Below are 14,342 nucleotides of genomic sequence, written 5' to 3' on the forward strand. Positions count from 1 at the left end.
GTAAAAAATCAATAAAATATATTTTAAAAAATAAAATAAATAAATAAAAAGCATGCTCTCCCTAGGTTTCACAAACAAGAAAAAAAAAAAAGACACAGAGCAGCAGGGACCCACAGAAGGGTGACGCTCTGATGGACAGGCAAACTAGAGCCACAGAGGGGGTGACACCAGGAAAGCCCACCGCCACCCTCTGGAGCTCGGACTCCCATCCCGCTCGCCTCTTGGACGCCGAGGTCCGTCTGCAGCCGCAGCAGCTCAGCCTCCCCACCCGCATGGGCGCAGGTTCCTGGCGCTGTAATCCCCGGGAGCCTCCGCCTCTGTGGGAGGGAAATGGCGATGGCCACGGTCCCGTGGCCGTGGCCGTGGCCGTGGTGCATACTGGGCCTGGGGTTCTGGAGAGCTGGTCACGCTGGTCTCCACGTGGGTTTCGAAATGGATTTTTTAAAAAGAGTCAAGCCACTACAAGCTCCCGTTCACCAGGAGGGGGCAGGCACGGCCTGAGAGGGTTCTAGTGAGGGTCAGAGAGAGGGTGCGGGCGGGGGACAAGGTCAGCATCACAGGAGGGGCCGTGGGCACTGCCTCGGGGAGCCACAGCTGAGAAGCCAGCACGCCCACGTCACTGGGTGCAGAGCCCGCTTTCGGAAGAGGGCTGGGTCCACGGCCATGTCCACGGCCTGTCTGCCGGAGGCGGCGGCGCCGGGCTAACTATTTCAGACGCAGGAAGTGAAGCATCTGTCCACTGAATTAAAAAACGATCCTTCCCCATCTTTCCATATCACGGGGCCATTATTGCTCCCTCGCCACTGAAATTTGTCCTGACAAGCTGACGTCAGATAACACGGAGGAAAACAAATGGAAAACAGAGAGAAGAGGTGGCCTCCCGCGTGAACCATGTCTGTGCCAGAAAAGATTAGTTAGAAATCCATCTCCCCCACCTGGATGCAGAGGACGTTCAGGGAACTGTCAGGAAAATCATTACTAATGAAGTAGCAGAGAATGCGAGACAATGGCCGGGAAGGAAATGCGGAAGATAAATGCAATGGCAGATGTCACAGATGTTTCATTAGGGAATGGAGATGCCGGGAAAGGTCACATGGCTGGGACAGCCCGTGAGCATCGCAGGCTCCAGAGCATCCGACTGTACCTAATCCCGCATTCCAGTCCCACTCCCAGCTCCTCCATGCGCTCAAACCCCGCCTGCCAGGTTTTGGCACTGGGCTTTTCCCATAAAGACTGGAACGCACTGTGACCCTCTACCCCAACAACCAACCCAAACCTGCTTTCCTGGCTAGCACTGCCTGTGGGGTTTATAACAGAACATCCATCTTCAAACGACAATCCATCGGCACTCACCCAGAATCCCCCCGAGGGGCCCACGGGATGGCTTGGCTTGTGGGAGGGAGGGGCTTGGTCTGAAGACACACACCCACCATAACCCTGGACACGGGTCCTGGAGTGGACGGTGGTGACCAGCGGAAGTCACCGAGAGGCCGTGGAAAGTCAAGGAGTGGGAGGGAGGCAGGGTCGCTTTCCAAAGACTGGAGTCTGCAGATGGCCACGTGCACCGGCCCTGCGTCCAGGAACTTGGCCTTTTTCACTGGGGGACGTGGATAGAGTGAGAAACATCGATCAGCTGCCTCCTGCACCAAGGTACATGCCTTTGACTGGAATCGAACCTGGGACCCTTCAGTCCGCAGGCGGACGCTCTATCCACTGAGCGAAACTGCTTAGGGTGCAGGTGGGATTTTTTACTAAGTGGACTTTATCATGTATTGAATAGAAAACCTGTTACAGACGCACGAAGATTTCCACAGGGATCTGGCACTGTGAGTCAGCGCTTTGGACACCACAGAAGGAACAAGGATTTCACTTCCAGTTGGTGCCATTCCCCACGGAGCTGGCTCCCACACACATGCAGCTTCACTCTTTCTCCTTCTGCTTAGAAACAGCATAACGGTGATATTCCATCAAGGTGAGCAAGACATAGACCCTTTTATAGAAAAAATCCCCACATTCATCATCAGTTTATCTTCCAGGCCCGGCGTGCCCAGTGTGTGAAGGAAGCCTGGACTCTGCACCCCAAGGTGACTTTTATTCACCGCCAAAAGCATTTCACCCGCAGGGTTTAAATTATGATGTTTCTTAACGATCAACCCACCAGAACCTGAGAATAGATTCCCTCAGCTTAGAGTTCTTCCCTAACTATAAACTACAATAGCAGTGAAAGTAAATATAACCAAAATAATACAAAGCCACAAAATGTCAAATTAATAAATGCATTTGAACATGGCAGGTGACAGTGTGACTGTAAAGTGGCTGCTGCCCGGCCAGCGTGGCTCAGCATCAACCTATGAACCAGGAGCTCAGGGTTCGATTCCCGGTCAGGGGCACAGGCTGGGTTGTGGGCTCCATCCCCAGTGTGAGGCGTGCAGGAAGCAGGCGATCAATTTCCTCTCATCACTGATGTTCCTCTCTCTCTCCCGCTCCTTTCCTCTCTGAAGTCAATAAAAATATATTTTAATAAAACATTGAAAATAAATATAACGAAGATGACACAAAGTCACAGAATTTCTAATTAATGCATCTGAAATGGCAGGTGGTGGTGTGACGGGGAGTGACAGCTTGGAAGCGGGGCCTGGTCGGGCCTGACACTCTGTGTGCCAGGAGCAGTGTGGGTGCCAGCACCCGGCTGTACAGATCACACAGGCTCTGCCGGCACAAATCACATGATGAAATCACACAGGCTCTGCCGGCACGGCCCTCGGTGACGCTCATGGCCCTGCACATGGCACGGAACCGCTCCGCACGCATCCTAGGTGCCCGCAGGCTGGCACTGACGGTGACAGTTAACGTGAAAGTCCCGCTGTTCTGCTCTCCCGCGGTCTGTTCACTGGAAACGACCAAAGTGCTCCCCATCTCCTAGCGGTGTGGTCAGTGTCACAGAGCAGCTCCCTCTAAGCTCAGCCTTCCGCTGGGGCAGCTGCCGAAACACCTCCCAACGTCAGCTTTGTCACAGCCCCACGGGGCCCTGCGTCCCACCCGTCCACATGGGGAGCATGTGCTGCAGTCAGCAGCCAAGGCAAAGGTTAGCGTCCGCAGACTGTTACATGGGGAACTCAGCCTGGGACCCGTGTGGTCATTCTTACGCTGCCGAAGCTGGAGAACCTCTGAAACAGGCTGAAGGAAGGTGCAAACGGAAGTCTCCAGGGAGACTGGGCACCCAAAATTTCCCCTCCCCCCACCCCAGTGTGAGACAGTGGCCGTCCCAGGGTGAACAGACCAGCGTGCCTGCACACAATTCTGTGATCCCAGGGTGCACTGTGGGTGTTTTTCTTCTTTTCTTGATTAATCCCATAATTGACTCATACCAAAACATATTTCCCAAAGATCTTCAGTTTGCACGACGTTAATTTTGTTGAAACGTGCATCGCTGTATGTATTTACTGAAAACCCAAATGGGTCTTCTTAAAGAGCAAGGGCTGTCACTGCGTCCACAGACCAGACTCCCAGGCAGAGAGCAGGAGAGTCAAGTGAACCGAGGGGGAAGAATCAAGTGGTCACGATGGACAGGCTGAAATACCACAAACCTGCTGCCCTGAATCGAACCGAACCATCAGGACCATTGGTCAGCATAGTTTCCAGAAGACATGCCAACCGCATGCACGTGGCCCCCTGAAGCACTGTGGGCTTTACAAATAATCAGAAGAGCCCCAATGGGTGATTCTGTCCACCGCGGCCATGGCTCTGCCCACGCAGCTCTGGCCTCTGGTCCCTAAGCAGAATTTCTTCTGTTAATGTGACTGCTCCTTCTGCAGCCACTGGCTCTGACCACGGCTCCGGTCAAGCCTGGCCTTCCTGCAGCGGCCATCGTGTCAGCATGAAGGCCCCACCCAGCGGCCCCACCTAGAAACCTACAAGTCTGTTCCTTGCCTCCACATCCCGCAGGCACCCAGCCCGGCCTCCCTCCGCCGGCAGAGCGCCTTCCTGGCCCAGGCCCCCAACGTCTGCTACCTGAGCCATCAGGGTGCCCTCCTAATGGTGCCACCTGAGCCATAGGGTGCCCTCCTAAATGCTCCACTCCCGCTCCCTACAAACCCTGCTCGGCACAGCAGCCCAGGATCTGAAAATCCAGTCCATCGTGTCTGCTACGTGACCCTGGCAGCTACTGCCCTTTCCTCCCACGATCATGACGGAGCCCACCCTGCCTGCCAGGCATGTTCCTCTGGACCTGGCCGCTGCCACCGCTCCAGCTGCAGAAAGGCCACTGACCCCACCAGGCCTCTCCTCGGACCTGCTACGACCCCAGCCCGGCGGTTCTGCAGGGAATCACACCTGCTCAGCCCTCAGTGTGGGGTGCCTGACCCCCCCAGGAAGCCTGAGCAATCCCTCCACCTCCATTTGCTCCCTTGGTGCACTCCCTACAGCACGGTCAGTAGAATGATGCCCCCAAAGATATCGAATCGTTGGACCTGATTATTTTACCTCACATGGCAAGCAGGACTACGCAGATGTGATTGAGAATCCTGAGATGGGGAAACTGCCCGGGGTGTCCACATGGGGCTGATGTAATCACACGAGTCCTTAAAAGCAGGGGATGTTCCTGGCTGGTGGTCAGAGACCCGGGAGGACAGAGGACTGGTCAGAGAGAAGCCAGCTCGCTAGCTGCTGCTGGATTTTTAAACATGCAATACCTGACTCTCTGGTCAGAGGCATTAAGGGACAATCTTCTCCCTTAGATTGCCAAATAAAAAATGACAAGAGTAATCATGTGCGAATAAGTCAAAATTATACTTATTTTGTATATCAGAAAAAAAAAAAATATATATATATATATATATTGGGTCGGCAACTAAGTAATTGCGGATTTTTTAAAGAAAATCAAAGACAATTTTTTCATGGAACTAAATAACTTTATTCTGTAATGTATTGCCCATTTTGTTTTTTTTTTGTTTTTTTTTTTTATTTATTTATTTATTTATTTATTTATTTATTTATTTTTTACATATTTTCTTGATTTTTTTTTTATTGCCCCCCTCCCTCCCTCCCACACATCCCCTCCCTCCCCATAGTTTTATGTCCATTGGTTGTACTTATATGCATTTATACAAGTCCTTCGGTTGATCTATTATCTCCCCCTGATATCCCTACCCTCCCCACTGTAATTTGACAGTCTGCCTGTTGCTTTACTTTCTCTATATCTGTCTCTTGGTTCATCAGTTTATAAAGATCTTTATCATCCACCGATGTGTGAGGTCATGTGGTGTTTCTCTTTCGTTGATTGGCTTATTTCACTCAGCATGATGCTCTCCAATTCCATCCAGGTTGCTGCAAATGATGAGAATTCCTTCTTCTTTATGGCAGCATAGTATTCCATTGTGTAGATGTACCATAGTTTTTGGATCCAATCATCTGCTGACGGGCACCTAGGCTGTTTCCAAATTCTGGCTATTGTAGATTGTGCTGCTATGAACATAGGGGTGCATATATCCTTTCTGATTGGTGTTTCTAGTTTCTTGGGATATATTCCTAGAAGTGGGATTACTGGGTCAAATGGGAGTTCCATTTTCAGTTTTTTGAGGAAACTCCACACTGTTCTCCACAGTGGTTGCACCAGTCTGCATTCCCACCAGCAGTGCACGAGAGTTCCTTTTTCTCCGCAACCTCGCCAACACTTGTCGTTTGTTGATTTGTTGATGTTGGCCATTCTGACAGGTGTGAGATGGTACCGCATTGTTGTTTTGATTTGCACCTCTCGGATACTTAGTGACTTTGAGCATGTTTTCATGTGCCTTTTGGCCTTCCTTCTGTCTTCTTTTGAAAATATTCTGTTTAGGTCCATTGCCCATTTTTTAATTGGATCATTCATCTTCCTTTTATTTAGTTGTATAAGCTGTCTGTAAATGTTGGAGATTAAACCTTTATCAGTGGTAATATTTGCAAATATGATCTCCCACACCGTGGGCTTTCTTGCTGTTTTATTGATGGTTTCTTTTGCTGTAAAAAAGCTTTTTATTTTGAAGTAGTCCCATTTGTTTATTTTCTCTTTAGCTTCCATTGCCCTAGGGGCAGTATCAGTGAAGAAGTTATTTTGGCATACGTCTGAGATTTTGCTACCTGTGGATGCTTCTAGTATTTTTATGGTTTCCCGTCTGATGTTTAAGTCCTGTATCCATTTTGAGTTTATCCTTGTGAATGGTGTAAGTTGGTGATCTAGTTTCATTCTTTTGCATGTGTCTTTCCAATTTTCCCAACACCATTTATTGAAGAGACTGTCTTGACTCCATTGTATATTCGTGCCTCCTTTGTCAAATATTAATTGAGCATAGTGATTTGGGTTGATATCTGGGTTCTCAATTCTATTCCATTGATCTATTTGTCTGTTCTTGTGCCAGTACCAGGCTGTTTTGAGAACAGTGGCTTTGTAGTATAGTTTGAAGTCTGGTATTGAGATCCCTCCTACTTTACTCTTCTTTCTCAGAATCGCTGTGGCTATTCGGGGTCTTTTATTGTTCCAAATGAACTTTTGGAGAGTTCTTTCTAGGTCAGTGAAATATGTCGTTGGTATTTTAATGGGGAGTGCATTGAACCTATAGATTGCTTTAGGAAGTATGGACATTTTGATGATGTTGATCCTACCAATCCATGAACATGGTATGTTCTTCCATCTCCTTACATCTTCCTCTATCTCTTTTTTCAGTGTCGTGTAGTTTTCCGCAAATAGGTCCTTTATTTCTTTAGTTAAATTTATTCCTAGGTATCTTAATTTTTTTGGTGCGATGGTGAATGGAATTGCTTTTTTAGCCTCTGTTTCTGTAGTTTCACTATTGGTGTATAGAAATGCCATGGATTTCTTGGCATTAATTTTATATCCTGCTACGTTGCCAAATTCATTTATTAAGTCAATTAGTTTTTTAATGGAGTCTTTTGGGTTTTTTATGTACAATATCATGTCATCTGCAAATAAGGATAACTTTACTTCTTCTTTTCCAATTTGGATGCCTTTTATTTCCTCCTCTTGTCTAATTGCAATGGCTAGTACTTCCAGAACTATGTCAAACAGGAGTGGCGAGAGTGGGCATCCCTGTCTTGTTCCTGTTCTTAGAGGGAATGGTTTTAGTTTTTGCCCATTGAGTATAATGTTGGCTGTGGGTTTATCATATATAGCTTTTATTATGTTGAGGTATGATCCTTGTACTCCCACTTTTTTAAGAGTTTTTAACAGGAAAGGGTGTTGGATTTTGTCAAATGCTTTTTCTGCGTCAATTGATATGACTATATGATTTTTATCTTTCAATTTGTTTATGTGATGTATCACGTTTATTGATTTGCGGATATTGTACCATCCTTGCATTCCTGGAATAAATCCTACTTGGTCATGGTGTATGATCTTTGTGATGTTCTTCTGGAGTCGATTTGCTAGAATTTTGTTGAGGATTTTGGCATCTATGTTCATGAGGGATATTGGCCTGTAATTTTCTTTCATTGAGTTGTCTTTATCTGGTTTTGGTATTAGGGTGATGTTGGCTTCATAGAAGGAGTTCGGAAGTGTTCCTTCCTCTTGGATTTTTTGGAATAGTCTGAGGAGGATAGGTTTTAGTTCTTCCTTGAATGTTTGGTAAAACTCTCCTGTGAAGCCATCTGGCCCTGGGCTTTTGTTTGCTGGAAGCTTTTTGATGACGGTTTCAATTTCTTCCCACGTCACTGGTCTATTGAGATTTTTAGATTCTTCCTGATTGAGTTTTGGCAGTTTGTATTTTTCTAGGAATATGTCCATTTCCTCCAGGTTGTTTAGTTTGTTGGAATAGAGTTGTTCGTAGTATTTTGTAACAATCTGTTGTATTTCGGTGGGGTCTGTTGTTATTTCACCTCTTTCATTTCTGATTTTGTTTATTTGGGTCCTCTCTCTTTGTTTCTTGGTTAGCCTGGCTAGAGGTCCATCAATCTTGTTTATCCTTTCGAAGAACCAGCTCTTGGTTTTGTTGATCTTATGTATTGTTTCTTTGGTCTCTATGTCATTTATCTGTGCTCTGATTTTTGTTATTTCCTTCCTTCTGCTTACACTGGGCTTTTTTTGTTGCTCTTTTTCTAACTCTTTGAGTTGTAGAGTTAGTTCATCTGTTACCATTTTTTCTAGTTTTTTGCAATAGGCTTGTAAGGATATGAACTTCCCTCTCAAAACTGCTTTTGCTGTGTCCCATAGATTTTGGATTGTTGTGTTTTCATTGTCATTTGTTGCCAGGATGTTTTTAATTTCTTCCTTGATTTCTCTGGTAACCCAGTCCTTGTTTAATAGCATGTTGTTTAGTCTCCATGTATTTGATTTCTTTGGATTATTTTTATTGTAATTAATTTCCAGTTTTATGCCACTATGGTCTGAGAAGATGCTTGATATGATTTCTATCTTCTTGTATTGCCCATTTTGATCAATGACCTTTTGCCATCTTTCAGGCAGCATCATAACCCCACGTTCAAAAAACTTCTGGTTTTTATTAGCAAAAAACTGAATCAGGTACGATTTGACATCATCATCATTATTGAAATTTTTACCATTCAAGGAGTTTTGTAAAGATCGAAACAAAAAGTAATCAGATGGTGCAAGGTCAGGACTATATGGTGGATGTGGCAAAACATCCCAACCAAGCTCCATTAATTTTTGCCGAGTGACCAAAGATGTGTGTGGCCTTGCATTGTCATGATGGAATACAACACCTTTTCGATTTGTCAATTCGGGCCGCTTTTCTTCAACTGCATTGTTTAATTTCGTTAGTTGTTCAATGTAGACATCGGAATTGATCGTTCAGTTGGGTGGTAAGAGTTCAAAGTAGACAATTCCTTTGTAATCCCACCAAACTGATAACAAAACCTTCTTTTGATGAATATCAGCTTTTGATGTTGTTTGAGTTGGTTCACCTGGCCTGCTCCACGATCTTTTCCGCTTGATATTGTTGTAAACAACCCATTTTTCATCGCCAGTTATCAGTCGTTTTAAAAATGGATCATTTTCATTACGTTTCTTTAGCAAATCGCAGCTGCTAATGCGTTGCGTTAACTGTGATTCTTTAATTTCGTGAGGAACCCATGTATCGAGTTTTTGAACATAGCCAAGTTGTTTTAAGTGATTTTCAATGCATGTATGTGATACATGAAGCTTCTCTGCAATCTCACGTGTTGTACTGTGACAGTCTGAATTGATTATTGCTTTGATTAGGGCGTCATCAACTTCAACTGGACGACCAGAGCGTTTTTCATCTTTGAGTGAAAAATCACCAGAACGAAATTTGGCAAACCAATTTTGACACTGCCGTTCTTTTAAGGCTTCATCACCATAAACAGCACATAACTTTTTATGAGCTTGCGATGCGTTTTCCCTTTGCGGAAATAAAAAAGCAAAATATGATGAAAATGTTCCTTTTGATTTTCCATTTTTCAACGAACGCCAAACGAAAACTACAAAACAGATCAAAAAACTTTTTTTACTGATTAACAGCTGAATAGCCAACTATCAAATAACAAAATGTGTTTTACATTTGTACTACGTCTGCAAACCTAAAAATTCAACTGAAGCCATATATGTGTGAAACCCGCAATTACTTAGCTGCCGACCCAATATATATATATATATATATATATATATATATTTGGTGTGCCGTTGTATTATAGTAATTAGTTTGTGCACTAGGAGATGAAAATAGTTGAAAATCGCTGTCCTAGAGCCTCCAAAAGGAATGAAATCATGCCTACAACTGCTTTAGCCTGGTGAGACCCACGCTGAATTTCTGACCTACAGATCTTAAAATCTGCATTGTTATAAAACCACCGAGTTCTGTGCTAATTTTTGTCATAGCACCACAGGACACTAACGCACACTCTCTGTGGTATCTGCCACCCCTACAATATCGGTAATTATTTATCTCATATGGTGGTTAAAAACCACAGGCTCTGGTGTCAAACCAGGGCACGCTCCCCTTGCCCACTCAATAGCCAGGTGGCTTTGGGCAAGTTAACTGGACAAGCATGGTAAGCTGCAACACGCTGACCTGTAAGAAGTGATGATACTGCCGAAACCAGTGTGGCTCAGTGGTAGAGCGTCGGCCTGCGGACTGAAAGGTCCCAGGTTCGATTCCGGTCAAGGGCATGTACCTTGGTTGCGGGCACATCTCCAGTGGGGGGTGTGCAAGAGGCGGCTGGTCGATGTTTCTCTCTTATCGACGTTTCTAGCTCTCTATCTCTCTCCCTTCCTCTCTGTGAAAAATCAATAAAATATATTTAAAAAAAAAAAAAAAAAAGCAGCAGCAGCAATGATACTGCTCACCTCCAAGGATGATGCTGGGTTTCAGTAAGATCATGTGAACAAGCACTTAGCAGAATGACCAGCACAGAGAAAGCCTCCAGTACTGCTTCCTGTCCCCACAAGGTTACAAATTCGGCAACAACAGGCACCATAACTTTATTGCTTACCACTGCATTTCCAGGGACAAGCACAGAGCTGGCGGAGAGGGTGGTCAACAAAGAGAGAATGGACAATGAATGATGTGTTTATATGGACACACTACTTTAGGTGCCAAGTTACCGGAGGCATAATTCACACAGCTCAACACAACGGAACAGTGCTACACGTGCTCGGCGTTCTGTACCGATGAGCTTACAGCTGCCGGGGTTCCCAGCAGGTACCGATGGTGACAGCATGAGCTTTTGAAAGGTACACGAGAGGAAACTGGCATCTGTCCTGGGTGATCCTCGAGGTGGTGAGAATGAGAGGGTCTTGGCCTAGGCCCTCTTGTTCCATCGGACAAGAGCAAACGAAGAGAATCATTCTGGGGAGTGGCGAGCGGCCTTGGCAAAGGCACTGAGGCAGGCAGACTGAAGATGCGATCCGTTGGGGTAACTCGGACTCCGGTGAAGTGACGCTGCGGAGTAAGGGACACACGCCTGCCAACATGGAACACTGGGGACCATCCCTTAAGGCAAAGGGAGGGTCCGGGAGGATTTCTGACCAGGAAGTAACACAAGCAGACAAGTGTCCAGACAATGGCTGTCCCATCTGACACACGGTTGGGGCTTCGAGTCCTAGTTAGAACAAATAGAAAAGTCTGATGGAAATACATTAGGAAGTTTCTTATCTGCACTTTCAAAACCACTTTGGAGTTTGTTTTCAAGGTGCGGTCTGGACTCCTGCCCTGTCTCGGTAGTCAGCCCGCTCTGTTCACAGACCGGTTAGCAGTCACTGCCCTCTGGCCCCGGGGCTGGCGGCTCCTGTGCTGGCGGCTCCCACAGGAACTCTCCGAACGTCCCCCCCGGTGCTGCCATGGGCGTCCCGAGCTCTGCAGTGACATCTGGAGCTTATCTCAGGGTGCTGAGACTGGAATGTAGAACAAGGTGGGTCCTCAGAGTCCTTCCCAAGAACCCCAAAATCTCCGTCTGTGTGATAACCTTCCCCACCTGGACAAAGACCGGCCTCCCTAGCAGAAGAGTATTGTCCCATCAGCTGGGACACAAACAGGGTGACAGCCCAGCCCTCTCCTGGGAATCTCAGCTCAAAGACAGGCAGGTAGAGAAGGCCCTTCCCCATCCGGGCTTTGCGATGCCAAACGGTGGTACAACATTCGCTCAGAAAGCAGCCAACTGGCTGTCCTCCCATTCCAGATAGCACCCAATACTCCCCACGTCCTTCCCGAAACCAGTCGTATGCACTTTTGAAAAGTCTTAAATGTTTCCAAACTCTTTTGAAATCTGTAGTGATTGATACAGGTTTTAAGTTTAGTATTACTGCTCCTGTCACATTTTCGCCTGATTTCCAATCTTTTGTGGTGTCCTTGATTAGCAAGGAACTCGATTTTAGCTTTTATTGGGGGCCTTTGAATGTAGCAAAATGTTGAAATGACTCATTAATCATAATAAACGACTTCAAAGGGATCCGAGTTAGACTCCGGGTTTCGGAAGAGTGTACGAGACAGGCAACTTCTTGTATTTCAATTCCAGGACAATGAGCCCAGTGGAGGCTTTTGCTAAAAACGCCTAATGAGTATGTTAGTCACATCTCAACATCATCTGTTGTCCACATGTTCACGTCCAGATATTGCATTTCACCCAACATCCATTTATTATGTAGCAAGATAGAGGCGAGGCTGTTCGTTTCTACTGATCCATCCCCTGAGCTGTAAAAGAAAAACAAAGTGAATTCCTTCAGGCTGGAGTCTGACCAAAACCAGCGGCCTGGCTCGTGTCCCTGGCTGGAGCTTTGTCTGTACGGGGGCTCCGGTTTGAAACAAAGTTGAAGTCCATCAAGTGACTGTGTTGTTTTGTTTGCTCTGGGTTCCTGTTGGCTCTTGTTTGCAGTGGAGGAATTCGGGTCGCCTTAGTGCAGGGCTTCACGCAAGGAGACCTGGGAGCTGTCCCTGAGGGACCCCATCCCCCACGGCTCACCACTGACAGGTCTTACAGGCCAAAGACCATGAGCAAGCATGAGTAAGGGGTTCAGAGTCATGGGTGTGGATTTGGTCAGTTTTCCATGCAAACTTCAGTTCTTTTCTTCCTCTCGTCTGGCTCCCGGTGGCATCGCGTCCAGGGTCTCGGTGGCCGTGGCCAGGGGGTGTTTTCTGCTCTGGCCCCGACTCTGCCCGGCGCCCCGAAGCTCTCAGCAGCCATCGCTGGGGGGCCCGCCTCCCCCACCGGCCTGGCCCTCGGCGGCTCCCCCGTCCTCCTCCTCCCCCGCGGCCGCCGGGCGCCGCTGCAGCTTGGCCAGCAGCTCCTTGGCCGGGTTGAAGACGCCGTGGGTCTGCCGGCCGCACACGAAGCAGCGCGGGGTGGCGCGGTAGCGCTGCAGCGCGCAGGCCTCGCAGAAGTAGTGGCGGCAGCGGGTGACCACGGGGCTCCGGAAGGGCCGGCGGCAGAGGAGGCAGCCGAAGGGCGCCTCGGGGGCCGCGCCGTCCGCCACCTCGAAGTTCTCGGCCTCGGCGGCGCCGTAGCGGCCCTCGGCCAGCTCGCGGGCGATCTGCCAGCCGTGCTTGTAGTCGGAGCGGTCGTGCAGGAACTTGCAGCTGAGGCCGAAGCCGCAGAAGCCCGTCTCCTTGTAGTCCTTGCACAGGTCGGGCTGGTAGTCCCAGCGCACCGTGGCGCGCAGGTGCTCGGGCGCGCGCAGGGGGCCCTTGCGGCCCAGGCCCAGCGAGGCGGCGGCGCCCGCGTCCCGGGGCTGCAGGCGCGGCTGGTAGCCCCCGAGGCCGCGGTAGACCGGGCCGCCCGCCGCCGCGGCCCCCGGCGCCTCCCGGGGCTCCCGGCCGCGCGTGCGCTCCCTCTCGGGGTCCGGCTCCGCCACGGCGGTGGCCCCCATGTCCTCGGGCCCCACGGGCTTGGCGGAGCGCGTGGACTTGTAGAGCACGCGGGGCGCCGCGCTCTCCTCCTCCGCCTCCTCCTCCTCGGCCTCCGCCCTCCGGCGCCCGCCGCGCGTCCTCTGGTCCAGGGGCCCGCGGGCCGCCCGCTTCCCTCCGGAGCGCACCACGCAGCTGCCCTCGTCGTCGCTGTCCCCGGGCTCGGGGTCCCCCTCCCCGCGCTGCCTGCGGCCCGCGGCCCGGCGCCCCGGCTTCCTGAACAGGAAGGTGCACACCCGGCCCGCGGCCTCGGCGGGAGGAAGCCGCTCCGCCATCGCCTGCCGCTCCAACGGCTGCGCCAGCGGTCACATGGGCGTCACGTGGTGTGTCGGCGGTCACGTGGACTGCGTCACGTGGTGCATGGGCGGTCATGTGGACGACGTCACGTGGTGCGCTGGGGAGGGGACCGGAAGGGGCGGGGCGGGGCGGGGCGGGGCAGGTGGCTCCATGAGACAGGGAATGGGAGCAGGACCCGCTGAGGAGAGGCCTGCCGGAAGTTCTCAGGTGATTTTTTAAAAATACGTTTTATTGATTGTTTTACAAAGAGGAAGGGAGAGGGACAGAGAGCTAGAAACATCGATGAGAGAGAAACATCGACCAGCTGTCCCCGGACCCAGGCCCTGACCACCTGTGTGTGTGTGTGTGTGTGTGTGTGTGTGTGTTTAATGTCTTTATTGATTAAGGTATTACATAAGTGTCCTCATCCCCCCACTGAATTTATTTTTTAATATATATATTTTATTGATTTTTTACAGAGCGGAAGGGAGAGGGACAGAGAGAAAACATCGACCAGCTGCCTCCTGCACATTCCCTACAGGGGATGTTCTCGCAACCAAGGTACATGCCCTTGACCAGAATCAATTCTGGGACCCTTGAGTCCGCAGGCCGATGCACTATCCACTGAGCCACACCGTTTTTGGCTCAGATGGTTTTTTCATGTTGTTAAGATGTCAGATGCGAAGACAGACCCGGAGCAGG

General features: G+C 49.0%; 1 protein-coding gene across 1 annotated transcript; it reads right to left on the reverse strand.

The window, feature by feature from the left end:
- Window positions 1-10,447: 10,447 nt before the first annotated feature.
- Window positions 10,448-13,639, reverse strand: LOC311617874 (E3 ubiquitin-protein ligase RNF113A-like; the record flags this gene model as incomplete). Its single annotated transcript, XM_084874761.1, has 1 exon — window positions 10,448-13,639. One exon carries the CDS (start codon window positions 13,637-13,639, stop codon window positions 12,635-12,637), a length of 1,005 nt encoding a protein of 334 aa, XP_084730887.1. The 3' UTR covers window positions 10,448-12,634.
- Between the last annotated feature and the right edge of the window lie 703 nt (window positions 13,640-14,342).

This window comes from Pipistrellus hanaki (genome assembly GCF_964339955.1).
Source record: "Pipistrellus hanaki genome assembly, chromosome: 2".
In the NCBI taxonomy this organism is placed as follows: domain Eukaryota; kingdom Metazoa; phylum Chordata; class Mammalia; order Chiroptera; family Vespertilionidae; genus Pipistrellus; species Pipistrellus hanaki.